The following is a 27294-nucleotide window of genomic DNA, read 5'->3' on the forward strand; positions in this document are numbered from 1 at the left end:
TTTAATCTTTGGAATTCACAATTATATGACAAGAGAAAGCTTTTGACTTTTCTGATACTGGGGGTTCTCATGAAAGTATAAGTACAGTATGACAGTTGTAAATCAAAGGTTATAAGAGAATACTCTCTCTTCCCTATCTTGATTCACTTTTAACTTAACAAGGGAAATTACATCCTTACCCCCCATGCTAATATAAGATAGCCAAGGGAAGCAAAAGGGAAAAAAAAAAATTGAAAAATGTTAGGAGTAAGGGGGAGGAGTCATGAATAGGGAGCTAGTGTCAGCCCCTATTCACGATTCCTCTAATGAGGGGTATTTTTGTCCTTGGTTTATTTTGTTTTACCCTATTTAATATATTGTTTTGGGTGCAGTCAAACTAACGACTGCAGCTTCTTTCCTTCCTTCTCCTCTCTTCTTCTTCACCTATATTTACATGGTATCAGAGCTAGGACTGTAGGGGTCGATCATTCATCCTTAATCCTTTCTCTGTTCCTGTGTTTTGATTTGAATAAGCTTGCGGCTTTGAAGACTTAAGGTTTTGGGACTTCTCGTGATCTTATCTTAAAGGGGATGCAGCACCCTTTGCTGCAGTTTTGTGGTTTTATTTGAGACTAGTTCATGACTATACAAAAGAACGAGGTCTCGGTTTTTGGTATGTGCCAAGTTTGAGATCGATTCAGGTGGTGTGTTTTTTTTTTTGGATTTGGATCGAGTTATTGGTGGTGAATGTTTGTTGCTGGCTGGTGTTTGTTGGTTGTGATTGATTGAAGATCATATCACCTTGCTGTCCTACAGTTTCGGAACTGTTTGTAATTTCAGCAGTGTTTGCTGTCCATCAGTTTCACTCTGTCCGTGACTTCTCCGTGAAGATTCAATTTGTTTAAGCATGGATGATGCAAAGACTACTGTGACTGAACTGTCCTCCTCTTCTCATTGCATTACCGAAAGGAAACTTGAAGGGATTTCTAATTTTCAGCAATGGAAAAAGGTAGTTCGATTGGCCTTGACGGGGCGTGATCAACAAGATCATCTCACAAAGCCAAAGCCTGAAGGAGACACGACATGGGATACGGTGGATGCAAGAATATTGAGTCAGATGTTGAACTCAATGGATAATCAGATTGCAGATCTGGTTACTCACATTGACATAGTAAAGGATTTATGAGAATACTTGAATGTCCTCTATTCTGGGAAGGACAACTTGTCTCGGATTTATGACTTGTCCCAAGCTTTTTATAAAGTGGATCAGAAGACTCTGACTGTAACCCAATATTTTGCGGAATTCAAGCGACTATATGAGGAGCTGAATTCCATTCTTCCTATCACGTCTGATGTGAAAGAGATGCAGCAACAGCGAGAACAGCTGGCTGTTATGGTATTTTTGGGTGGAGTTTGAAAAGAAATTTGAGCCAGAACAGTCTCAAATCCTCGGTGGGGATAGAGTCACCACACTTCCAAAAGCTTTTTCTCGACTTTTACGGGTTTCTCGTGAGAACAGCCAAGATTCCACCCATGGTAATAAGAGTTCAGCACTTGCAGCCTTTCCCAACCGTGGGTCCAGTGGGGGGACAGGTATGGGCAGCAGTGGTGGTAGCCGTGGTCGTGGGTCAAGGAATAGTAAAGCACCCACATCCGGTACTTTAGAGACTTTAGGACAGGTGCGCACTTGTCATCATTGTGGCAAAGCTGGTCACATTCAGCGCTTTTGTTGGAAGCTTCATGGTAAACCACCTCAGTTTGCAAATTCATCCAGCAGTGATCTGGTGGTTACCCCTCCTTCCAAGCCTGAGGGTAAAACAGTGACTATGTCTGATGAAGATTATGAGCGATTTACTGAATTTCAGAATTCTTAGTCATCTCAGTTCTCCACTGCTACCCTAGTACAGCCAGGTAATGCTATTGCATGCCTATCATCTACTTCTTGTCCCTGGATCATTGATTCAGGTGCTTCGGACCATATGACTGGAGCATCAGGTATTTTTTCTTCATTTCGTGAATCTTCTTCCAGTGTTGTGTTAGCCGATGGATCTCTTGCTAAAGTTCGGGGTACAGGCACTATGCAAGTTACCCCCTCTTTGTTGTTGTCCTTCGTTTCTTACATACCCAAATTTCCTTTTAATTTATTATCTGTTCGATAATTTACCAAAGCTAACAATTGTTCTGTTACCTTTTTTCCTGATTATTGTGAGTTTCAAGATCTCCATTCGAGGAAGACGATTGGTAGAGGTCGCGTATCTGGGGAACTGTATCTTCTTGACGACACATCCACTGTGGTGTGTTCGAGTGTTGCACTTCCTCATCAGATTCATTGTCGTTTGGGTCATCCTTCATTGCAGAGTTTGAAGATTTTAGATAGTCGGTTTCAGTCCTTGTCTAGTTTACAGTGCGAGTCTTGTCAGTTTGGGAAACTTCACCGTGTAAGTTATCCCCCTCGAGTCAATAACAGGGCTGTCCAACCCTTTTCTTTAGTTCATTCTGATGTGTGGGGTCCGTGTCCTATTACTTCTATGTTGGGTTTTCGTTACTTTGTCACTTTTGTAGATGACTTTTCCAGAGTTACCTGGATTTATTTAATGAAAGATCGTTCTGAATTGTTTTCCATTTTCTGTACTTTTGTGCTTGAAATTCAGAATCAATTTACTACTTCTTTGAAAGTTCTTCGAAGTGACAATGCCAAAGAATATTTTTCTGCTCCCTTTAATGAGTTGATGGTTCAGCATGGGATCATTCATCAGTCCTCCTGTGCGGATACACCTCAACAAAATGGTGTAGCCGAGAGGAAGAACAGACATTTGATGGAGGTTACTCGATCTCTTTTATTTGAGATGAAAGTGGCTAACATTTTTTGGGCTGATGCTGTTTTGACTGCGTGTTATCTTATTAACCGCATGCCTTCTTCTGTTTTGGGTGGTGGTATTCCATATTCTTTGTTGTTCCCTTCCCATCCATTGTTTGTCTTACGACCACGTGTTTTTGGGTGTGTTTGTTTTATTTGGGATCATCGTCCTGGTCGCTCTAAGTTGGATCCTAGAGCTCTTAAATGTCTTTTCGTGGGGTATTCTAAAACTCAAAAGGGTTACCGTTGTTATTCTTTTGATTTAAGAAAGTACTTTGTTACCGCTGATGTCTCCTTCTTTGAATCTACTCCATTTGTTGCATCCTCGCTACCTGCTTCAGAGTTGGACGATGATCTCCCTCTTTATGTTGTCGATACTTCTTCTCCTGTGCAGGATCCTTTGCCTCCAGTGCCACCTCCAACACAACCACTGGCTGTTTTTCGTCGTCGCCCACCCAATCCGCCGACACATCGCATTACACCTATGGAGAGATACAGTACCCAGGCAGTACCATCTACCACGTCCTCCTCGCCTTCAGATCCCCCTTCAGGTACTTCCTCCTCTGCTACTGTACCTCCTATTTCTGATCTTGATGTTCCTATTGCTACCCGTAAGGGGGTTCGGAGTTGTACCCAACACCCTATTAATCGTTTTGTGTCCTATGCTCATTTATCCTCTTCTTTTGTTGCTTGTTTGTCTACTATTGACTGTTATCCTATTCCTAAGTCCGTGGTAGAGGCCTTGGCTCACCCTGGGTGGAGGGCTGCCATGACTGAGGAGTTATCTGCTTTGAAGGACAATCAGACATGGGATCTTGTTTCTTTACCCTCTGGTAAGTTTGCTATTGGTTGTCGTTGGATATTTGTGGTGAAGGTTAATCCTGATGGGTCTGTGGCTCGGTTGAAGGCCCGTTTGGTTGCTAAAGGCTAGGCCCAGGTCTATGGTGTGGACTAGCTGGATACTTTCTCTTCGGTTGCAAAACTTACTTCTGTCTGCATTTTGATTTCGTTGGCTGCTATAAATCACTGGCCGTTGTTTCAGCTAGACGTCAAGAATGCATTTTTGCATGGGGACCTCTTTGAGGAGGTCTATATGGAGCAACCTCCTGGTTTTGTTTCTCAGGGGGAGTCTGGTAAGGTGTGTAAATTGAGGAAATCTTTGTATGGGTTGAAACAGTCACCGCGAGCGTGGTTTGGCCATTTTACAGATGTTGTGCTGGAGTTTGGTTTGACTCGGTCTGAGAGTGATCACTCAGTATTTTTCAGGCAGTCAGATGCAGGGAAGATATTTTTGGTAGTTTATGTAGATGATATTGTTATCACAGGGGATGACTCTTCAGGTATTGAGAACTTGAAGACATATTTGGGACAGCAATTCCAGACTAAGGACCTAGGACGACTGAAGTATTTCTTGGGTATTGAGGTAGCTCAATCAACGAAAGGGATTTCGCTCTCACAGCAGAAGTATGTGCTTGATTTACTTTCAGAGACAGGATTACTGGGATCTAGGCCTTTGGATACTCCTATGGATCCAAATGTGAAACTTATGGCAGAGGATGGGGATGCTCTGGATGATCCAGAGAAGTATCGAAGGCTTGTAAGGAAACTCAACTATTTGACTGTGACTAGACCTGACATCTCTTTTCCTGCCAGTGTGCTGAGTCAATTTATGTCCGCGCCTCGGACAGCTCATTGGGAGGCAGTTACAAGGGTGTTGCGATATATTAAGAAGGATCTAGGGCGTGGTCTCTTATACTCTAATCATGGTCATAGAAGGATTGATGGATTTACTGATGCAGATTGGGCAGGATCTCCTATTGATCGAAAGTCTACTTCGGGCTATTGTGTCTTTGTTGGAGTGAACCTAGTTTCATGGAAGAGCAAGAAATAGACTGTAGTAGCTCGATCTAGTGCAGAGTCGGAGTATCGGGTATGGCTCATGGTACTTGTGAACTAATGTGGATTAAACAGTTGATGACTGAGCTTGGATTTGGTGATGATTCTCCTATGCTGTTGTGGTGTGACAGTCAGGCGGCTATTCATATTTCTGAGAATCCTGTGTTTCAGGAGAGAACGAAACACATTGAGGTTGATTGTCATTTTGTTCGTGAGAAGCTGCAGAAGGGATTATTTCTCCTCGTCATATTTGCATGGGAGCGACTGCGATTTGTTCACCAAGCCTTTGGGAAGTATGAGAGTAAATTATATTTGTACCAAGTTGGGCATGATTAACATCTATGCTCCAGCTTGAGGGGGAGTGTTAGGAGTAAGGGGGAGGAGTCGTGAATAGGGAGCTAGCGTCAGCCCCTATTCATGATTCCTCTAATGAGGGGTATTTTTGTCCTTGGTTTATTTTGTTTTACCCTATTTAATATATTGTTTTGGGTGCAGTCAAACTAACGACTGCAGCCCCAATTCTGCAGCTTCTTTCCTTCCTTCTCCTCTCTTCTTCTTCACTTATATTTACAAAAAACACATTACAGCATAATAGCCTGTACCTAAAGTACCCTTATTACATGAATTTTAACACTCCTTAAGCTGGAGAATAAATGTCATAAATTCCCAGCTTGCATAGAAGGGTATTGATTGAATTGATGAGGAATGAACCCTTTGGTGAAGATGTCAGCTAACTGATCACCTATTCTCACAAAAGGGGTGCATATGTAGCCAAAGTTAATCTTCTCTTTGATGAAATTTCGGTCCATAGGGTTGTGGGGTATACATATTGTAAACTTGTTATCCCAATAGAGTCTTATAGGTGCTTTAGTATCAAACACGAGCTCTTGGACCAGCCTTCTCAACCATAGGAGTTTACATACTCCATGAGCCATAGCCCTAAACTCTGCCTCTGCACTGGATCGAGCCACTACATGTTGTTTTTTTGCCCCTCCATATGACCAGGTTACCACCCATAAATGTACAATAGCCTGATGTAGACCGTCTGTTAGAAGCTGAACCAGCCCATTCGGTATTAGTGTAGCCCTATATCCTCAGATGGTTGTGCCTGGCATGTAATAGTCTTTTTCCTAGGGACTTCAAGTATGTGAGGATACGATATATAACATCCAAGTGCTCATTCTTGAGGGCATGCATAAACTGATACACCACCCTAACTATATTGCTGATGTCTGGGCGAGTCAAAGAGTGGTAGATCAGCTTCTCCACTAGTCTCTGGTATTTCCCTGCATCAATAATGGATGAACCACAGTCTTCTCTAAGTTTGTGATTTTGTTTGATATGAGAGTTTGCTGGTTTGCAACCCAACATTCTTATTTCTTTCAACAAATCCAGCACAAACTTCCTTTGGCAGATATTTATTCCCTACCTAGACCTTGACATTCCAATCCCCAAGGAATACTTCAAGGGTCCAAGATTTTTACTCTTAAACTGTTGAGCCAAGTAGGACTTTAGACAAATTATCTCAACCCATTCATTTCTAGTCATTTTAATGTCATTCACATAGATGATATGGGTTGTGATGGTACCACACCTCACCAAGTAAATAAAGTGTGGTCAGCTTGACTATGGGAAGACCCATTCTTCAGATGGCCTATTTAAACCTCTCAAACCAAGCCTTCGGGGACTGTTTGAGGCCATATACTGCCTTTTTGAGGAGACACTTTCCCTTTAGCTGAAAGGAACTTGAAGCCGGGTGGAGTTTGCATGTACACTTCCTCTTCTAAGTCACCATAGAAGAAAATATTATTCACATTCAACTGATACAGTGGCCAATCTCTATTGTTCGCCTATGATTATAGAACTCTTATTGAGTTGTGTTTAGCCACATGAGCAAAAGTCTCCTAATAATCAATCCCATACACCTAACTATTTCCTTTGGCCACCAACCCGGCCTTATATCTTTGAACAACACTATCAGATTGGTACTTGATTATGTAGACCCATCTACATCCAATTGGAACCCTTCCCTAGGAAGATCAACCAGTTTCCAAGTACAGTTCTTCTCAAGAAAGGTTCTAAAACTTGGGTTTCAACTAGGTTTCGACCATCCAGAAATCGAGTTCGTCTCGGTTTCGACCATATCTCGGTCGAAACTTGGAACTTTCTCTAGGCTAACTCGAACCTTGGTTTCGAGGCCCATAAGTTATTTTTTTGCCCTGATTCTTGTTGTGCTGCCTATTTTTGACATTTTAAATCCAATCCATGCATTAGTTTCACATAGAGAACATTGAAATAATACCTGTGGTTTTGATCCAAGTTTGATATTGTATATTGTTCTTGGACATGGTATCGAGTAAGGTTTGACCGGAACTTAACACCTTCAATATAAATCAGATTTATGCAATCTTGGATTTGTTACAAAGCTTTGTTTTAACAGCTTTCCAACAAGTACAAGATTGCTTAAATCTGGTTTATATTGAAGGAGTTATGTACCGGTCAAACTTAATTTGGTGTGAGCAAATGCTGTCAAAATGGCTCTGAATGAAAATATTTTTTTGTACATCAAAACAAATGAATATTTTACCGCACTTTTGGGTTTTAGCAATGTTTTACCATATTAAGATTTATGGAATTTTTAGATTTGAGAAAAACCTCAACATTAGAAAGTTGCAAATTGCACCTACCGCCGAAAATCCAGTTTTTGTTCTTGAACTGGGGGATTGACTTTTTTTCCTTTTGGAATTTGATTTTTTTAACTATTTTTATTGGATTAAAAAAGGGGGGGGGGGTATTTGCTTATTTATGAATAATATCTTAAGTAAATGAAATACAAATACAAAAACATTTACTTAGATGATCTTAGGCATAAATAAGTGTCTGTCTTGGTTTCTAGCTTGGTTACTGGCATACTTAAGTATCTCTACTGGTTTCGAGCTAGGTTTCCCCAAGTTTCGATGGGCATAAGTGTCGAAACTTGCGAAATTACCAACATCTCGGTCGAAACTGGTCAAAACCATCGAATTTCGGTCGAAACCCTAGATTTTTTAAAATCACCCTTCAACTCGTCTCGGAAACCTGCGAAACCGAGTTAACTCGGTGGTTTCGACAGGTTTCGGTCGAGTTTTAGAACATTGTTCTCAAGTGCCATCATATACTCAGACATAGCTTCCTTCCACTTTGGGTCAAATATGGCCTCAGTGACATTCTTAGGAATGGAGGTGGAGGAAAGAGCAACAAAAAAGGCAACATCTGAAAAGTGAGAGCATCATGGGAAACAAACTAGGCTAGAGGATTAGTGCAAGCTCTCTTTCCCTTTCGAATAGCAATAGGAAGATCTAATTCAAAAGGAAGGGAATGAATGTTACCTGACTAAGGAAGGTGGATTGCAGGATGTGGATCCAAAGAGGACTCTTGACTGATCTTCGTTCCCTTTCTTCTATACACAAGTAACTCCTTCTCATTACTAGAACCAACACTTGAATGATCAAAAATATCGACAACATCCACTTCTTTATGTTTCCCGACATCAAACAGAAATGGAGGATCAAAATAAAAGCCACACAAAACCTAGACCCATATCTGCCCCTAGCCCTCTTTATATTTTGTTTTTCCCTCATTAATGAAACCTGACTATTATGGCATCGCTTATTTCTACAGATTACATGGTATCAGAGCTGTAGGCCTGCACAAGCTCTTTTCGTGTTTCTTCCTCCCTTTTCCTTTTCTTCTTTTCCCTTTCCCTTCTCTTTTGCGATTTCTGGTTAGCCTTCACAGAGGGTCACGATCAAGGAGAAGGGAGTGATCTTTCACCCCTGCGATTTTATTGGTGATTGTTGATTGGGGATTGGGTGTACATGATGTGAATCTGCTTTCCTTCAAATCACAACAGATTTTTTGGTGATTTTTGGTGTGTTTGTGATGATGGTTGTGGATGATTGATTGGCAATCGAGTGCCATATTGCTGGTATGATATTTTTGGGAAGTTCTTCTATGCTTGATAGAAGTTTCATCAATTTTCTTTGAAGTCGTGAGGGCTGTATGCTGGTTTGATAGAAGTTTCATCGATTTTTTGGTGTTCTTGCTTTCGTTGGAGATTTGAGTGTGGTTTTTGCTTCCTTTGGTGGTTCAATTGGTGGCAGCATATATTGAGGTGAGATTCTTACTTTTCTTTAGTGGTTTACTTGAAGTTATTTGTCAAATTTTGGATCCCATCTTCAAAGGGTCATCATGGGTGATGAAGAAAAAGTAGTGCCGTGGTCACTAAGGTGGTGTCTTCCTCTTCCAATCGAATCACAGAGAAGAAACTAGAAGGTGTTACCAATTTTCAGCAATGGCGGAAAATTGTGAAACTTGTTTTGATGTGCCGGAATCAACAGTTACACTTGACAGGCCCCACACCAATGGATGAAACATGGGAAACTGTTGACGCAAGGATTCTTGTTCAGATGTTGAACATGATGGAGAACCATGTTGTGAACTTGGTTACTCACATTGACACTGTGAAAGATTTATGGGGTTATTTAGGCGTACTCTATCCTGGCCAAAATATTCTGGCAAGAATTTATGATCTATCACAGGAGTTTTATAGAACTGAACGGAAGGGGCATTCCATCACCCAGTACTTTGCTAATTTTAAGTGTATGTTTGAAGAATTGAATGCCCTTCTTCCTATCTCCTCGGATGTGAAGCAGATGCAAATTCAAAGAGAACAATTGGCTGTTATGGGATTTTTGGGAGGACTTGGGCAGGAATATGAGTACATCAGATCTCAGATTATTGGTAGTGAGAACATTGCCTCTCTCACGGATACGTTTGCCAGGGTCCTTCGCGTATCTCATGAGAGCTCTCGTGACATCAGCAGTTAACAGTTCAGCTCTAGTTGCACAAACTAGGGCTGGTAGTGGTGGCTACCGTGGGGGCACTCGTGGCCATGGGTCTGGTCGTGGTACAGGGAGAGGACCAATTCAGCAAGGTAACAGCCAAGGTTATGGGCAGTCTAATGCCTCTTCTGATGGATAGAGCACTGTCCGAACTTGTCATCATTGTGGTCAACCTGGCCCATTAAGAGATTTTGCTGCAAGCTTCATGGGAAGCCTGGACAGCAGCAGTTTGCAAACTCAACTGCTAGTAGTGATTCAGTCCCTCAGTCCCAACCTTCTGAGGGAAAGGTGATTGTTATGTCTGATGAAGAGTATGCATGGTACAACCAGTTCCAGATTTCACAACCTACTTTTTCCACTGCTACTTTGGTTAAGACAGGTAATGCCACTGCATGTCTCTCCGCTACATCTCGTCCCTGGATTATTGATTCAGGGGCATCAGATCACATGTCGGGAGTGTCAGGTATTTTTTTCTGTTGTCCCCATCATCTTCCAGTGTCAGTTTAGCCGATGGGTCCTTAGCAAAGGTTAAAGGCACTGGTACTGTTTGTCCTAGCTCATCTCTGTCCTTGCCTCCTGTTCTTTATCTTCCGAACTTTCCTTTTAATCTCATGTCTGTTAGTAAGTTAATCAAAGTCCTAAATTGTTCAGTGACCTTTTACCCTGACTCTTGTGTTTTCCAGGATCTTGCTACGAAGAGGATGATTGGTAGAGAACGAGAGTCAGGGGGGCTGTATTTACTTGATGGTTCGGGTTTGGTTGCATGTTCTAGTATGGCTTCTCGTCATCAAATTCACTGTCGGTTTGGTCATCCATCATTGGAAAGTCTTAAAAGATTGGATCCCTAGTTTTACTTTAGTTTCTAGTATTGAGTGCATGGTTCAAGATTTCGCGAAATATCGCTGATATATTGGGATATTTCGGAAATCTCGACAGTATCGAGACGAAATGGCAAGGTGAAATGGAAAAAGTTCATATTTCGGTGATATTTCGTGATATTTCGACGATATTTCGTGATATTCCTTGTGAGTTTTGCACTCCTGTGAGTGAACTTGTGACTTTGTGTATTGACTATTGAGTAATGAGTATTGACTATTGAGTATTGAACTATTGACTATTATGGAGTTTATGAGTTATGAGTTATGACCTATGAGTTATTTTTGTTTCATTACTTTGTTTAAATTTTTTATGTCTTTTAGTACCTAATCAATGTGTATTTAACTATTTATACATCAGGGTCAGCGACCGTATACTGTCAATCAAGGGTGCAAACTCAAAACACCACTTTGAGTTCATTTTTTTTGCAATATGAAGGCTTAAATGTGTTTATTTAGCTTAAATAAGAGTGTACATGAAGTATTAGGCCTTGATATGGCCAAAAACCCACCGAGATGGAGTGCCGAAATACGGCAGAAAAATACCATATTTCGGCGATATTTCGGTATATTTTGGATATTTCGGCCATCTCGATCAGCCCGAGATACCGAGATATCGCGAGATTTTAAACTATGATTGAGTGTGAATCGTGTCAGTTTGGGCAACTCCATTGTGTGAGTTATCCTCCTAGAATCTATAAGCGTTCAGCTAGTCCTTTTTCTTTAGTCCATTCTGATGTATGGGGCCCATGTCCTGTTACTTCCAAATTGGGTTTTAAATATATTGTTACTTTCGTTGATTACCACTCCAGAGTTACTTGGTTATATTTAATGAAAAACCGTTCCGAGTTATTTTCTATTTTTTGTGCTTTTGTTTCTGAAATTCGTACTCAATTTGGTGTTTGAAAATTTTGCGTAGTGATAATGCCAAAGAACACTTTTCTTCATCATTTTTTGCATTTATGGTTTAGCATGGTATGATTCATCAATCTTCTTGTTCGGGCACACCTCAACAAAATGGTGTGGCTGAAAGGAAGAATCGACATTTACTTTAAGTTGCCTGTTCCATGTTATTTGAAACGCATGTTCCAAAAATGTTTTGGGCTGATGCTGTGATGACAGCTAATTATCTTATTAATCATATGCCCTCCTCTGTTTTGAAGGGTGGCATCCCTAATTCCTTGTTGTTTCCTAAAGAGCCTTGGTTTTCATTACCTCTTCGTATTTTTGGGTGTGTTTGTTTCATTCGTAACCATCGGCCTGGTTTATCAAAGTTGGATCCCAAAGCTATTAAATGTATTTTTCTTGGTTATTCTCGTACCCAGAAGGGTATCGTTGTTACTCTCCTGTTTTGCATAAGTATTTTGTCACGGCTGATGTGTCATTCTTTGAGTCCACCCCTTATCATGCTGCACAGATAAATGCTTCTGAGTTGGATGATGATTTCCTTATTCATATTATTCAGCCCCCTTTGTCACAAGGCCCTACTCAGCCAGCTGCTGTTTCTCGTCCTCCAGTTATTCATGTTTATACTCGTCAGCCGAGGGTAGCTGATACCCCCCCCCCTGTGCTCATGGATTCTGCCCCCATCTTCTTCTGCTGCAAATCCTATTGAAGGCCCTCCTTTAGCTGATCCTATTATTTTTGATCTTGATCTTCCCATTGCTAAATGGAAAGGTACTGGTAGCTGTACTCAACATTCTATTTCCAATTGTGTTTCTTAATCTGGTTTGTCTTCTCCTTTTCATTCTTTTTTGTCTACTGTTGATGCTCATGCCCTTACCAAGTCTGTGAAAGAGGCATTATCTAGGCCTGGATGGAGGACAGCTATAGAGGAAGAATTATCGACTTTAGAGGTCAATCAAACTTGGGAACTTGTACCATTTCCCTCAGGCAAGACTGCTATTGGTTGTAGATGGGTGTATGCTGTGAAGGTGAATCCTGATGGTTCTCTTGCTCGTTTGAAAGCAAGACTGGTGGCGAAGGGTTATACTCAGGTGTATGGTGTTGATTATTTAGATACTTTCTCCCCTATTGCCAAACTTGCTTCGGTTTGTATTTCGATATCTCTTGTTGCATCCAATCATTGGCCTTTGTTTCAGCTCGATGGCAAGAATGCATTTTTGCATGGTACTTTGCAGGAAGAGGTGTATATGGAGCAACCTCCCGGGTTTGTTGCTCAGGGGGACTCTGGTATGGTTTGTAAACTGAAAAAATCTTTATATGGGCTAAAACAGTCCCCTTGTGCGTGGTTTGGTCGATTTACTGAGGTTGTTCTTGAGTTTGGTCTATCTAGGTGGGGGTGACCATTCTTTCTTTTATAGACACTAAAGTGCTGGAAAGAATTTTCCCTGATTGTGTATGTGGATGAAATTATCATTACTGGTGATGATTCAACAGGTATTATGGATTTGAAGTCATATCTTCAACAAAAATTTCAGACTAAAGAATTGGGGAAATTGAAGTATTTCTTGGGAATGGAAGTGGCTCAATCCAAGAAGGGAGTTTTTTTGTCACAGCGAAAATATGTGCTGAATTTACTTACTGAGACAGGTATGCTTGGGTCCAAACCTATTGATTCTCCTATGGATCACAATGTGAAGCTCACTGCTGAAAGGAGGAGATGTTCTTGACGATCCAGAGAGATATAGAAGACTGGTGGGTTAGTTGAACTATTTAACAGTTACCCGACCAGATATTTCTTTTCCTGTTAGTATGGCGAGTATGTTTCTTTCTTCCCCCCAGACTACTCATTGGAATGCTGTTATCCGTGTGCTACGATACCTCAAGTAGGCTCCAGGTAGAGGAGTAGTGTATCAAAATCATGGTCATAACAGAGTTGAGGGATTTTCTGGTGCTGATTGGGTAGGTTCTCCAGTTGATAGGAGATTGACTACAGGATATTGTACTTTTGTTGGAGAAAATCTTGTGTCTTGGAAAAGCAAGATACAAAGTGTTGTAGCCCGCTCCAGTGCTGAATCAGAATATAGAGCTATGGCACATTTGACCTGTGAGTTGATGTGGATACAGCAGTTGTTATCTACTTATCTGAGTTGGGTTTTATACCCTCGGTTCCCATGCAATTGTGGTGTGATAATCAGGCGGCCGTTCATATTGCTTCAAATCCTGTGTTTCATGAGAGGACGAAGCATATTGAGATTGATTGTCATTTTGTTCGTGAGAAAATGCAAAGTGGTCTTGTCCTTTCAAGTCATGTTAGAATCGGAGAATAGCTTGCAGATGTGTTTACTAAGCCTTTGGGTAGTGGGCGGATTGATTATATTTGTAACAAGTTGGGCATGATTAACATATATGCTCCAACTTGAGGGGGAGTGTTAGAAGTGTTGTGTGGGCCCATCTATGGGTCTAGGTTTTGTGTGCCTTTTATTTTGTTATTCCAAATCTGCTCCTAATGCTCTTTATATTTTGTTTTTCCCTCGTTAATGAAACCTAACTATTACGGCTGCAATTCTTCTTCTTCTTCTCCTTTTACTTCTCTTATTTCTACAGATTACACAGTTGATTAAGAAGACAACATCAAGAGGGGCATCAGACCAAAAGGTCTTAGGGACATGCATGCCAACTGGTAGACTCCTATTGACTTTCAACGATTTTTCCTCTCAGCTACCCCATTCTGTTGGGGTGTGTCAACACAAGCAAGCTGTTGGATAATGCCTATATCGGTAAAAATGTTTTGGAGTCCACAATACATGTTTTTTTTTTTAAATTTTTAAGGAGGGGGGGACTGGGGAGGGGGTAAGGTAACAACCAGGAGACTCGAACTCGAGACCTCCTGGTGAGCATGGGCATGAAGCACCACAGCTCACCAACTGCACTAGGCAGCTGTTGTTAAGTCCATCATACATGTACTCCCCCCTTTATTAGAACAAAAAATTTTAATTCTAGTATCAAATTGAGTACAAATCATTTGATAAAAATTTTTGAAGGCAGCATAGACATCACTCTTAGGTTTCATCAAAAAGGTTGTGGACTGGGAATAATCATCAACAAATGGAACAAAATAACGATAACCAAATAAATAGTGGGAACAAGTCCCCAAACATTATGAAAAGGAACAATGGATCTATTATCATAGTAGGGATAAGAAGAACGACAATGTTTAGCAAACATACATGGTTTACATTGAAAAACATAGGAAAAAGAAAAAGAAGAAAACAAGTATGGTAATGTTTTTTTCATAATAACAAAAGATGGATGGTCTAAACATTGATGCCAAAGCGTCACAAAATCCACAGTACAGCTATCACTATGTCCACACACATAGGACTGAGCTGTGGGCAAAACAGGTGTGCGGGGTTCAAGAAGGTTGAATCCTTTCTCCTCACGTCCGTTGCCAATAATCCTCTTTATCACTACACCCTGAAAAAGACCACGTGAAGGTAAATAAGTGACACTAATTAAATGGTTTGGTTAAGTGGTTCACAAATAAGAGATTTGTGGCAAAGTTCGGGACATGAAGAACAGAGTCACGGGAAATAGAAGAAGTAACATGGACATTGTCCTTACTAGAAATGGAGGAAAGGAACCTTCAATGACCCTAACCTTATCCTTACTAGAACACACAAAGTAGGAATCATAACACCAGAACATACTAGTCATATGATTATTGGCGCCAGAGTCAATAACCCAAGGAGCAGTGAAAGGAGCAGATGTAGAGACTTGCAAGGTTGAAGAAACACTAATTTGGAATAGAAACGTTGCCATACACACCCTTAATAGCTATGGAGTTCTGTTTTAAGTTTATTTACCTTATTGACTATATTAGAGTGATTAGGAGTCCTTTTATGAGTCCACTTAGGAATTTTAGAAGGTCTCTCTCTCTCTCTCTATATATATATATATAGATATATATGTAATACATCCCCCATCAATTCGAGATGATTTAAGTAAAGAATATGATTTTTTCTATGAGTTTTAGTGCTGTTGAGCGGTGCATACGGGATTGGTATCCCCAACCTGATTTCTTCTCTTCTCTCTTCTTCCTTCCAAGAAGATTGATTTCATCTCTCTTCCTTCCCCTTCCATCGATCTGATTTCTTCCCTTAACAACTTAGTTGCTTTCTATATCTCAGATCTGATCAAAGTTTTTGATTATTGGGCTTGCTTGCATTTAAGATCCAAGTCTAGATTTTCAGATTGCATTAACAAATCACCTTGTTAGATTTGTCCTTAAACACCTTTTCTTCACAAAGCATATTTGATCTAAAAGCTGCATTGTGTATAATTTATTTTGTAGACAATTCTAAAATCTAGTCATTGTTACTCTTTTTTATTGTAATATTTGAATTATAATTTCAGGTTGTGATAACGGGTGTACATATTGGGGAAAGTTTACTTCTCATTGGAAGTCATAAAAAATCAAAGGTACACATTGAAAGGAAGAACTATTGTTTTTGAGTTTCTGCCTTGCAAGGAAATTCATTCAGACGAATTACAAGGAGAAGAACCTCCTGAGATATTGGACCTTCCTAAGTTTGAATGTAGTGATCAAATGTTGTTTAAACACAAACTTGAAAATTTGTGTGATCATGACTCCTAAAACAATAGGAAACTCATCTTATGATTATTCATTTATTCAGCGCACAACCTTTGTTATTTCACTGTTGATCTTAGCCCTCTGCACCTCCCACTCCCATATATGTAAATGCCATTCTTTTCAGGCTTGCTGTACTGACATAATTAATGGGAATAGGCATGTTTACTGTCACACTGTGGTCCTATTATATCTAAATGTACATAATTTTTCTTGGCATAATTTCGCTTTTTGACTAGTTGGTGTTGTAATTTAATTGGTAACCTGTATATGTTTCTCATTGAATGTTAAATCAATTTTCTACATTTTAGATGTGCCTCATATGTACTTTCATTTCACATATAGGTCAAAATTTCAATTTTACTTGGATGCCTTGTGTTATTTGACCTTTAAGATGTACTAGAGCATAAGAAAGAGATGAAAGGGGTATCTTGAATGCTACATATAAGCATGTTTAAAGCAGCCATATATATTTTAAGTTAATATCATTTAATGGGATCTGATTGTCTAGAACCATCTTTTGCTGACTGAAAGACACTAAAACATGCAATATTTTGAATTGCTTTTTTAGTTGGTTTTAATTTGTTTCAACTTAGAATTTAGTTTCTAATGGATTTGATCTTACAGTTTGCCTATTGTTGTCGCAATAAATGTGCATAATACCAACTAGACTTGTGGATTGTGAACTGACATAAAAGATCAAGCTAATACAAGGGAGAGTTACTTAATTTTAAGGTCTGCTTAAATAACCCACTATCCTTACTCTTACAGGACAATGAAATTTTGAAGCCACGAATCAATGAAGCACTCGCGATTGTTGTATAGCACATCTGAAAACTCAGGTCTAAAATTCAAGATTTAAGAAGTACTATGAAGAGTAGGAAAACCTGAAAACAGTTTAAAGACTTGAGTTTTTAGAGTTAAACAATAATTGAACTCAGATCTGGTTTGAGAAAGAAATACTGAGCAGGGACTGGTTCAGAACTCAGATTATATCAAATACTATATGCAGGAAATAAAAGTTGCAGAGCTGACCTGATTGCCAGAACTTGAAGATATGACTATGCATCCCACCAGTTCACTGCATCTTGCAACAAATCTGAATCTCACAGAATAAAGAAAAGGCTTGAGTCAAAATCCTGTAAATCAAATTTGTGTATAAGGCTGGACGCCCTTACAAACTTATATACAAGACTCAAAACAGACTCACACTAAAAATGAATAGGCCTAACCAATCCTTAACTAATAAGGAAACAATTGATTAGGAAATGAGAATGATGAAGGAAATTGACTCAAAACAGGATTTCTTATAGAATCCTAATCCATCCTAACTAAAACACTTAATAACAATTAAAATAAAGAAATAAAGACATTAAACTAGTTTCGTAGGCCTAGCTTCTACCCAATATTCTAGGCCCGTTACAATGAAAACACCTTGGATCAAAGACCCAACGCATACATAAACCAACACAAAGCTTATTTCTAATCAAATAAGCTCATTTTGGTGATTTATGCATCAATTCTTCCCGGATTAAAGAAACTCGGCCTTGATTTTGCAAAGTGGAGAATTCAACATTATGTGGTGAACGTCCGTCTATAAACCATAATGGAACTTTGGCAGCTCATGGATGTTAAGATTATAGTCTTTGAGCCATTGTAGTGAAACTCTTCAGTTTCAAGGGGTTGACTCTTCAAGGTTTGGATTGAAACTCTTCGAGGTTTCAACAAAAAAAAACTCAAATATGAGTAATTCAATATATCAAATTCTTCACCTTTGCAATGAGAATAGTTCTTCAAATTTATAGAAAACTAAAAACCTAAACAAATCCTAATCAATCTTAACCGTCCATCTAATTAACTTCCAACGGAGGAGATTGCATAGAGACAATAAACCTATCCTAGGTAACCTTTACTAAGGTAGGTTCCTTGGCACAAAAGAGTTACCAAAAATAAACCAAGACTAAGTAGGGAAGAATATAAAAAATTGGTGTCCTTATGATCCTTGTAGTTGGCAAATTCTTGGCTCAAAGAACATTCCACTATTAAAGTAAATAAATAGGGAAAGAGGTTCCCTCGGTATTCGGCTATTCCATGCTCCCAAAACCATCACACTCACTCTCCTCAAAATCATCCAGCTTGGGGGTTGGCGATTTCTTATTCAAGTCAATCACTTCCCAGAAATAAAACAAGGGAAAGATCATCTTCAATTTAAGGTTGGCTCCTTCTCCTAAATTCGTTAAGCCTAAGAGAGGCTTTCTAAAATAAAGCAAACAAGGAAGGGAGAGACTCCAAATTGTCCAATGCTAGGTGTCTCATTTAGTTGACTTCATTCCATAAAAATAGGGAAGGAGAGAGGTATACTCTGTAAAGTGACTTTTACGATTAACGTGCTAGCTGCTAGAGACGTGCATATACCTTTCCAAGTGAAATTTTTGACAATCAGTAATCGAGTCCCTGATTTGCTACTGGGTTATACTTGAAATGCTTTCTTTCTTGGTTAGACAATTTCATATATTATATATGAAATTGAAATGAAACTATTAAAATGGAAAGCGAAGAGAAATTTCTTGCGTGGTTCTAAAGTGGGGAAGATAGGATCTTAGTTGATTCTCATCACCTCGTAGGGTCTTTGGGCTGCGAGGACTCCTAAATCGTGAGCAATGTGCTGTCCAAGTTGTGTGGCCAAGTGTTGGCTTCAAGAGCCGACAACTTCCATAAAAAAGGAATATCTCCCTATATCCCTCATTCTCCTTTGCCGAGCAACTCTTCAAAATTGGTATCCCTCAAGATTGACTTTCCAAATTATAGTCTTAAGATAGGATCTTAGTTGATTCTCATCACCTCGTAGGGTCTTTGGGCTGTGAGGACTCCTAAATCGTGAGCATTGTGCTGTCCAAGTTGTCTGGCCAAGTGTTGGCTTCAAGAGTCGACAACTTCCATAAAGAAGGAATATCTCCCTATATCCCTCAATCTCCTTTGCCGAGCAACTCTCCAAAATTGGTATCCCTCATGATTGACTTTCCAAATTATAGTCTTATAGATATGGAAGGTTGGACAGTTTGGAATTTGGACAATCTCCAAGACCTCTCAATAGTGCAAATTGGTACGGGAATGGATTTCCTATTTTGGTGCAGCCAAATCTCTCCCAATCCCCAAATCATGACCCCTACTTTGCTTCTCAAGACTTGCTGTAACTGAAACAAGGAGTTTCTAGAAGTCATTGATGATGTGGCAACCTCATCAATGGGCTGAATCATCATTGGTGCAAGGGGCATGTCAGAACCGAGTTTGATGAGCTGCCACTTGGTCTTGGGCTTGGTTGGATTGTTTCATGTGGCTCCATGTGGGCTTCGCTACCCTTGGGCCTTCATAAAATATGAGGGTGGCTATATTGGATTTCGAAATTAGGAGGCCTAAGCGTAATAAGGCCCACATGGAGCCAACCTTAAATTGAAGATGATCTTTCCCTTGTTCTATCTTTTGAAGTGATTGACTTGAAGAAGAAATCACTAAACATGGAGGCACCCCCAAGCTGGACGATTTTGGGAGCATGGAATAGCTGAATTCTGAGGGAACCTCCTTCACTATTTATTTACTTTAATTGTGAAATATTCTATGAGCCAAGAAGTCGCCAACTACGAGGATGAAAAGGACACCATTTTTAATTTATTTTTTCCCTACTTAGTCATGGTTTAATTTTGGTAACTCATTTGTGCCTAGGAACCTACCTTAGTAAAGGTTACCTTGGATCCATCTCTATGCAATCTCAGCCGTAGGAACTTAATTAGATGAATGCTTGATGTTGATTAGGGTTTGTTTAGTTTTCTATAAATTTGAAGAGCTATGCTTATTGGCTTATTGTAAAGGTGAAGATTTGATATTTTGAATTACTTTTATATGAGTTTGTTATCGAAAACTTGAAGAGTTTCAACCCCTTGAAACCTGGAAGAGTTTCACTATACCCTCGAAGTCGAAAAGTTGTAGCTTTCTTTGTTGCTTTCATTTCTATCTTTGTGTTCGAGTCAATACTCCCATACGCCTTGAAGAGTATGTGTTCGATTCTCCTAATCTGTCACTTCCACAATGAGGCTGTATTATAAATTGATCAGAAGTGAAATCCAGCCTGCATCACCAGTCAAAATATTCCTCTAGAGAAAAGGAATAACCATGGGACTGTCGTATCTTTAAAGTAAGGAACTTCTGGCTTCCATCTTCTTTGAAATAATATCAGTCCTAGGGAGTGCATAATATGTAGGTGCAGAATCAATATGTCGCATCATCCTTGTTGAGCGTTCATTCAACTGTTTCAATATCTCAATCACTTGAACAGCAGAGTCATTGGTTTGGCTTGAGGTGTTGGAACTACTAACATCCATAGCTTTGATACCAATTGATGGATTCTAGAAGCCTAAGTTGAAAACCAGAATTGCAGTGAGAGACAAGACCAGATGTAGAACATTTAAGACATCAGAAGATCAAGGATTCTGATAAGGTCAAAAGAGTGGTCAAGCCCTCTATTTGGGAAGGAGATATGATATCAAAACTTGGGACCAGTCTGATGGTCTGATCTGGAAATATGAGAGAATCCTACTGAAAATAGGATTCCAGATTTAGGATTCTAGAACAGTAAATGAAACCAGAATCTTAAAGACCCAAACTGATGTTAAACAGATTGTCAAAACAGCAATAAACCTCAGGAACAGTATCAAAAATATCAATCTGAATTTGACATCTAAATTAGAGTTCTAATGAAGATTTCAGGAAATCCTACTAAGAACAGGATTCCTTAAAACCAGCTCAAAGATGAAATTTTGAAGTCATAAATCAATGAAGCATGAAGTGCGATTGTTGTAGATGTAGATCTGAAACTCTGGTAAAAAATTCAATATTGAAGAATATGAAGAGTAGGAAACCTGAAACGTAGTTTAAAGACTTGATTTTTTAGAGTCAAACAATAAATGAAATCAGATCTGATTTGAGAAAGAAATATTGAGCAGGGCCTCGTTCTAAACTCAGATTCTATCAAATACTATATGCAGGAAATAAAAGTTGCAGAGCTGACCTGATTGCTGGGACTTGAACAATGAAAATGAGTTTAGAAGAAGAAGAAGAAGAAGAAGAAGATATGACTAAGCATCCCACCATATTACACTGCATCTCCCAACAAATATAAATCTCACAGAATAAAGAAAATGCTCAAGTTAAAATCTCATTAATCAAATTCATGTACAAGGCTGGACCCCCTTACAAACTTATACAGAAGACTCAAAACAGACATGTTAAGATATGCACTACGATAGGGGGAGTGCCCTTATCGTGGTTTCCTTATTACTTTAAGTCTTTGGTTGTTAGTAGGAGTTAGGAGTTAGTAGTTTCCTATTCAGACTATGTTTCCTATTTAGACTACGCTATGCTTGTAAGTTATGCAGATTATAACTAAAGGGGAAGAGACCACGATAGATCCTAAGCTGAGCCTATCGTGGTTCTCTGCACATCTCTCTCTCTCTCCTCTCTCTCTCTCTCTATTCTATTGCAGGTACTAGAATCTTGGGTTTGTCACAAGACTCACACTAAAAGGGAAAAGGCCTAAACCAATCCTTAACTAATAAGGTAACGTAAACTGACTAGGAAGCGAGAATGATGAAGGAAACTGACTCAGAACAGAACTGAACTTATAGAATCCTAATCCAGCGTAACTAAAACACTTACTAACAAGTAAAATAAAGAAATAAAGACACTTAACTAATGTCATAGGTCTAGCTTCTGCCAAATATTTGTGCAACGGTAAGGTTGCTCCATTGTGACCAAGTGGTTATGGGTTCGAGTAGCTGGAAACATAGATCGAGAAGTCGCGAGATCTTGCCGAGATCTCGCCGAGTTTCTTGGTTTTTGGAAAAGCAGAGACGAGACTACTTGCGAGTCTCAAAAGTGCAATATCTCGGCGAGATCTCAGATCTCGGTTTGGATCTCGGTTTCGACCCTTTTTTTACCCCACCTACCACTTAAATACCTTACCTAACTTGCCAAAACTCGACATATCTCGGCGAGATCTTGGGTCCAGATCTCGGGTTGACCCAAAGTTGAGGCTTCGAGTTGGGAAAAAAAAAATGCACCAACTCGGCCGAGATCTCGACTTGTCTTGGTTTTTCCAAGAGCCGAGTTGGTATCGAGACCCGAGTTTTAGTACCTTGGATGGAAATAGCCTCTCCGCAAAGCGGGGTTAAGGCTGTGTACATTATGACCCTCCCCAGACCCCGCAGTGGCGGGAGCCTCGTGTGCTGGGTATTATAAGCCCATTAAAGTGGCCCATTACAATGAAAACACATTGGATCAAAGGCCCAACACATACATAACCAACCCAAAGCTTATTTATAATAAAACAATCCCATTTAGGTGATTTTTCTGCATCACTTATGCCTGTATTTCATAAACATTTCCAAATGAACTATGAATAATTGGAAATCATGATTTCTTTGTTTGGACTCCAAAGATAACAGATGTCTTGTAATGAAAGTTTATCTGAAATTGATTCTCTCATAATTGATATAAATAAATAAATAAATAAATAAATATATATATATATATATATATTGTTACATATGAATGTAAGTACCATTGATCCATCAGTAATGATTATGTATCAAAATTTCATTCTACTACATGATTATTGTAGGGTCAACATCCTGAGCAATTCAAGATTGTGATACGAAAGATTCCTGCTCTTTTTGCGGTATGCTGTTGATTGCCTAAAAGTGTCTGTCTCTTTTTGTCAACAACTTGTGATTCTTTGGGTTGCTAGAGATTTACATGTAATTTTAAATAGTAACTATTATCTTTTTTGTTTCTGGATGAACTGGATTGAACTCTTGATAGCATGATTGTATCACATCACTCGTTATTTTTTTGTATGGTGGGGGAATAGTATGCATTTCTGTTTATGGGAAAAGCCAAAATTCTGTGCCTCAATTAGTTTTTATCAAATCCTTCACTTACTACTATTTAGGAGAAAGCGGGCTTAATAATAATCACTTTTCTAGAGCTTTTAGCTTATGCTTGGAATGGCTCATAGTTGATCTGTTTCTGGGTCTCAAATTTTCTTTCTTCCACATCAATGGACAAGTTATGGTTCTTTTTAAGTTTCTAAAGATTTATATATGCTTGATACTATTTCCACTTGATGAAATTTGACTGGAGAAGGTGATTTGACGTGGGAGAGGTTTTAATTATATTCATTGTTTTTTCTCTTTGGCTATATTAGAAGTCTTGGTTGAAATATATCATGAAGAAAATAAGGTTGATAAGAGTGAGCCTTTTAGAACTTTTAGTTATGACTGACTGGACTGGGGTATATCTCCAAGTTTGATATATTTTGGTTGTCCTTAACTATAATGTGATGGCAGCGGAAGTGTCCGAACAAACTTTTTACCGACGGAAACGATCTTTGTGCACGTTATGGTATGCAGAACAACAAAACAACAGAGAAGGGTTAGAGTTAGCTTGAGATTCACGAAGGAAAATCCTCCAATGGAATGCAGCAGTTGTACCCGTCACCGCCCGATGGAAGAAGCTCCTTCAATGGTGAAATCCTAATGGAGAAGACACTATCTCTTCCTCTCTCTCTGTAATCCTCACTCAATTCTGAATTCTTAATTCATTAGGGACTAGGGTTTGTCATATCCATCATATTTACAATAGAGCGTCTTTTAATCGAATGGTTTTTATTGGGCTAAGTGTTGTGATCCAAAAGGGTATTCTCACAACTTGTCTATTATTACACATAAGGACAATCCATGTGAAATATAACCATTTAACCCCAAGAGATAGAAACTTTCATTACATATTAGTCCCTCCACTAAACAACATCACATACCGGGTAATGTAGTCCTAGATAGGTAGGAGACCTACTAGGAGCCAGTTCAACCAGGATCTAATCTGAACAGGTCATCCGAATGGGTGAAACTTGAGTTTTAGGTCAAAATTAGGGTTAAAGTTAGGTTTAGGTTAGGGTTGTCTTATATAGTAATGATGGGCAGGTGTAGGGAAGTCTAATGGTATAGGTTTTATGATGCTTGAGTGAATGGAAGTAGGTTAGGTGAGTTGGGCAGCAAGATAAGGTTATTTGAGACAATTCCTAATGGAGGTAGGAGAAGGGGATTCTAGGGTTTAGAGATATGATTAGGTTACTAATTCCAGAATTAACATGTCATGAAATCAACTACTTATTCTGAGCATGAAATCAGAATCGAGTATGGTTGAAGGTCTGAAACTGTGCTTTAATGGAGGTAGGGGCAGAATGGGAAATGTGAGAATATATTCAAATCAGGCCACAGGAATTAGGTCAAATTTGAATCACTTCCCAAATTAGGGTTAATAGAGGTATGGTGAAAATCTGAGTCCAATCGGATGGGTGGTTTGGTAGATCTCAAAAATCACCTTGTATGTGACCTTCTAGAAGGAAGAAGAATAGTTGCAGAATTTCTTACTTGTTGCAGGTCTTCAATGGCAACAGCTTTGAAGATGAACAATGGGGTCTCCCGATCTTCACGATGCAAGGAGATAAGTAGCAGCCCTCCCAATCTTCACGATGCAAGGAGTCGATTGGAGATCCACCAATCCCTTCACCTTGATATTACTCACAAGGCACACTCACGATGGAGCAAAGGCAGCAACAAAGGCAGCAAGCATAAAGCTGAGTTTTTATTAATCAAAATTCGTATGTAATGCTGGCCTCCCTTACAAACTTATATAGAAGAATCAAAAATAGACTTAGACACTAAAAAGGAATGGCCTTAACCCAATCCTTAACCTATTAGCTAACTTAAACTGACTAGGAAACTGAAATAGACTCAACATAGTGTCCTAATCCAGCCCAACTAAACAACTAAAAGAAAAACTAATAAAATCACTTAAATTGAATCATTGGTTGAACCGGTTCAATTTAAAATACCAAATAAAAAGCTAAGTATGGAAATAAAACTAAGTATGGGAGCTAATCCCGTATGCAACCTATTTACCCATATTTTAGGCCCATAAAAGTGGCCTATTACATTAGAAACCCATGGGATCAAAGGCCCAACATGTATGTAACCCAACCCTAGACTTATTCCTAATAAAAGAAGCCCAGTTTGGTGATAAATCTGCATCACCGGGCTTTCGGTTTCAGGTATGGAGATGGATATCGCCAAAAACCCTAATCCGTCAAACAGCAAATATCAGAGTCTTAACCGGTGATTGGACATAAAAATATATAAAAATTATAATTATATATTTATAATAATATTTTAAAACAATTTGTAGATAATTTACAGAACTGCCACCAGTACCGGAGTTTTTGTCCAATCACAGTTTGACAACTCTCTCCAGATGTTCTCCTCTTCGGGAAGTGGATACCTTGTTGAGCATCTCTTCCATCTATAGTGGATCACTGTACAACGAGCACATCGATATGTAGCCAGTGTAGGCATCAACCTTTGGTACATGTACACCACATACGCGAAATGCACAATTGCAATGGTAAGGACCTCTTAGTATAAGGACAAAACAACTATAAGAGATTCTTGTTGCGCAAACAACCGGAAGTATTCCATGCAGGAATCTCGAATGATCACATTGGACACACATACCGTAAGAATGCTCATACTTATATTCTGCATCACATTGCAAGAGTAAACCTTGTGACAACTGTAAGATTAGAATGCCCAATGCTGTCCCTAGTTGTTAACACTTTAAGGTCATACTTGAGGCAACCATCGAACATATAATATCAATGCAAATTAATAAACTCAATCTTTATTGAAATGGATGTGATGGACACACATGTCACATGTGTATAAATATAAATATATATATATATATATATATATATATATATATATATACAACATGATGGTATCTAGATTAGGTAACCACTGGTTTAATAAGATAATCTTTCAATACCTGCAAATGAGAATGAATGAATGGGTTAAGAGAATGGTCCAGGTAATTTTTGGAGTAAAACCTAAAGAAGATAGGTTCTTCTGCTGAAACATAGGGTTAACGATGCTAGGATTCATGTTCTATTTAGAAATAAGAGATGGAGGGAGATGAAATTTTGGCGGGCTGAAGTTGTCATCTCTATCGTGTCCAAGGTTGTTGAAAACGAATCCTAACATGATGTAGAAAAGAATGGAAATCGCAAACAACAATCACACTGTTGTAATATGGGTTCAAGGGTAGAATTGTCCTAGGGGTAATTTTGTCCTTATACCAATTCTAGAATGTTCCTTTTTTACATTATAAATAAAGATGGCTGTAGTCACTCTGACTCAAGCCAATATTCATGGAGTTCAACATGGTATCAGAGCCAAAAATATTCCGGGAATATGGGAATTAAAATTTTTTTCCTTTTTCTCTCTCTCTTCTTCGTGATTCTGCCCTAAGGACAGCCACCTCCTAATGTAGTCTTAGGTAGGAGTAGTCCCACTAGGAACCAGGGTAATAGGATCACCAAACAAGGCTGGCCGATTGGGACAGCTTAGGCTAATTAGGGCAGAATTAGATTTAGGGTTTTGATGGACAGATTGGGCTGCAACTGAGATCGAATGGAGGGACAAGCCTGGACAGATTTTAGAGTGAGGCTAGGGTTATGGGAATCGATTAGGGTTAAGTGGAGGATTAAGAAGAGGAATTAAATTGCAGAATTATAAAACTACTTGAATTAACACCGATCTCCAACAGTAGCAGATTAAAGAAAAGCTAAGAGAGGACCTCCCGATCTACAAGATGCAAGGAGTCACTGGGGATTCCAGTCCTTCAACCTTGATATTACTCACAAGGGAGGGGTCTTGATATGACACACAAGACAGTCTCTGAAGAGAGAAGCAGCAGCAGCAAAGACAGCAGCAAAACAATATTCTTTATTAATCAAATTCGTATTCAATACTTGGCCCCCTTACAACCTTATATAAAAGACTCAAAATTAGACTCCTACACTAAAAAGGAAAGGCCTAACCCAATCCTTAACCTATTAGGTAACTTAAGCTAACTAGGAAACTAAAATACTAAAAGAAATAGACTCAAAACATGGCTGGATTTTTTTTTTTTGGGTGAATAAATAATTTCATTACCGAAGAGAAGAAAAGAATTACAGAGGGCCCCTAGGGGCAAGAAAAACACAAACAGCCAAAGCCTTAGCTAGGAGAGGCTGAAGAAACAAGAGAAACATTAGAGAGGCCCCAGGAGTCAACAATGAGCCTGTTCCTTGGGGAGTCT

The 27294-nt window shown here is 39.2% G+C and overlaps 1 protein-coding gene across 2 annotated transcripts in view; it reads left to right on the forward strand.

Annotated features, from left to right (window-relative positions):
* LOC122651442 (pyridoxal kinase-like) overlaps positions 1 to 27294 on the forward strand; it is a 64818-nt gene that overhangs the window by 12597 nt on the left and 24927 nt on the right. For both annotated transcript variants that reach the window (XM_043844825.1, XM_043844827.1), the window contains 2 exons: positions 15810 to 15875; positions 22718 to 22774. In XM_043844825.1, coding sequence (XP_043700760.1) covers positions 15810 to 15875; positions 22718 to 22774 — 123 coding nt within the window. The remainder of the gene's footprint in view (positions 1 to 15809; positions 15876 to 22717; positions 22775 to 27294) is intronic.

Source organism: Telopea speciosissima, chromosome 2 (assembly GCF_018873765.1).
Source record: "Telopea speciosissima isolate NSW1024214 ecotype Mountain lineage chromosome 2, Tspe_v1, whole genome shotgun sequence".
NCBI lineage: Eukaryota > Viridiplantae > Streptophyta > Magnoliopsida > Proteales > Proteaceae > Telopea > Telopea speciosissima.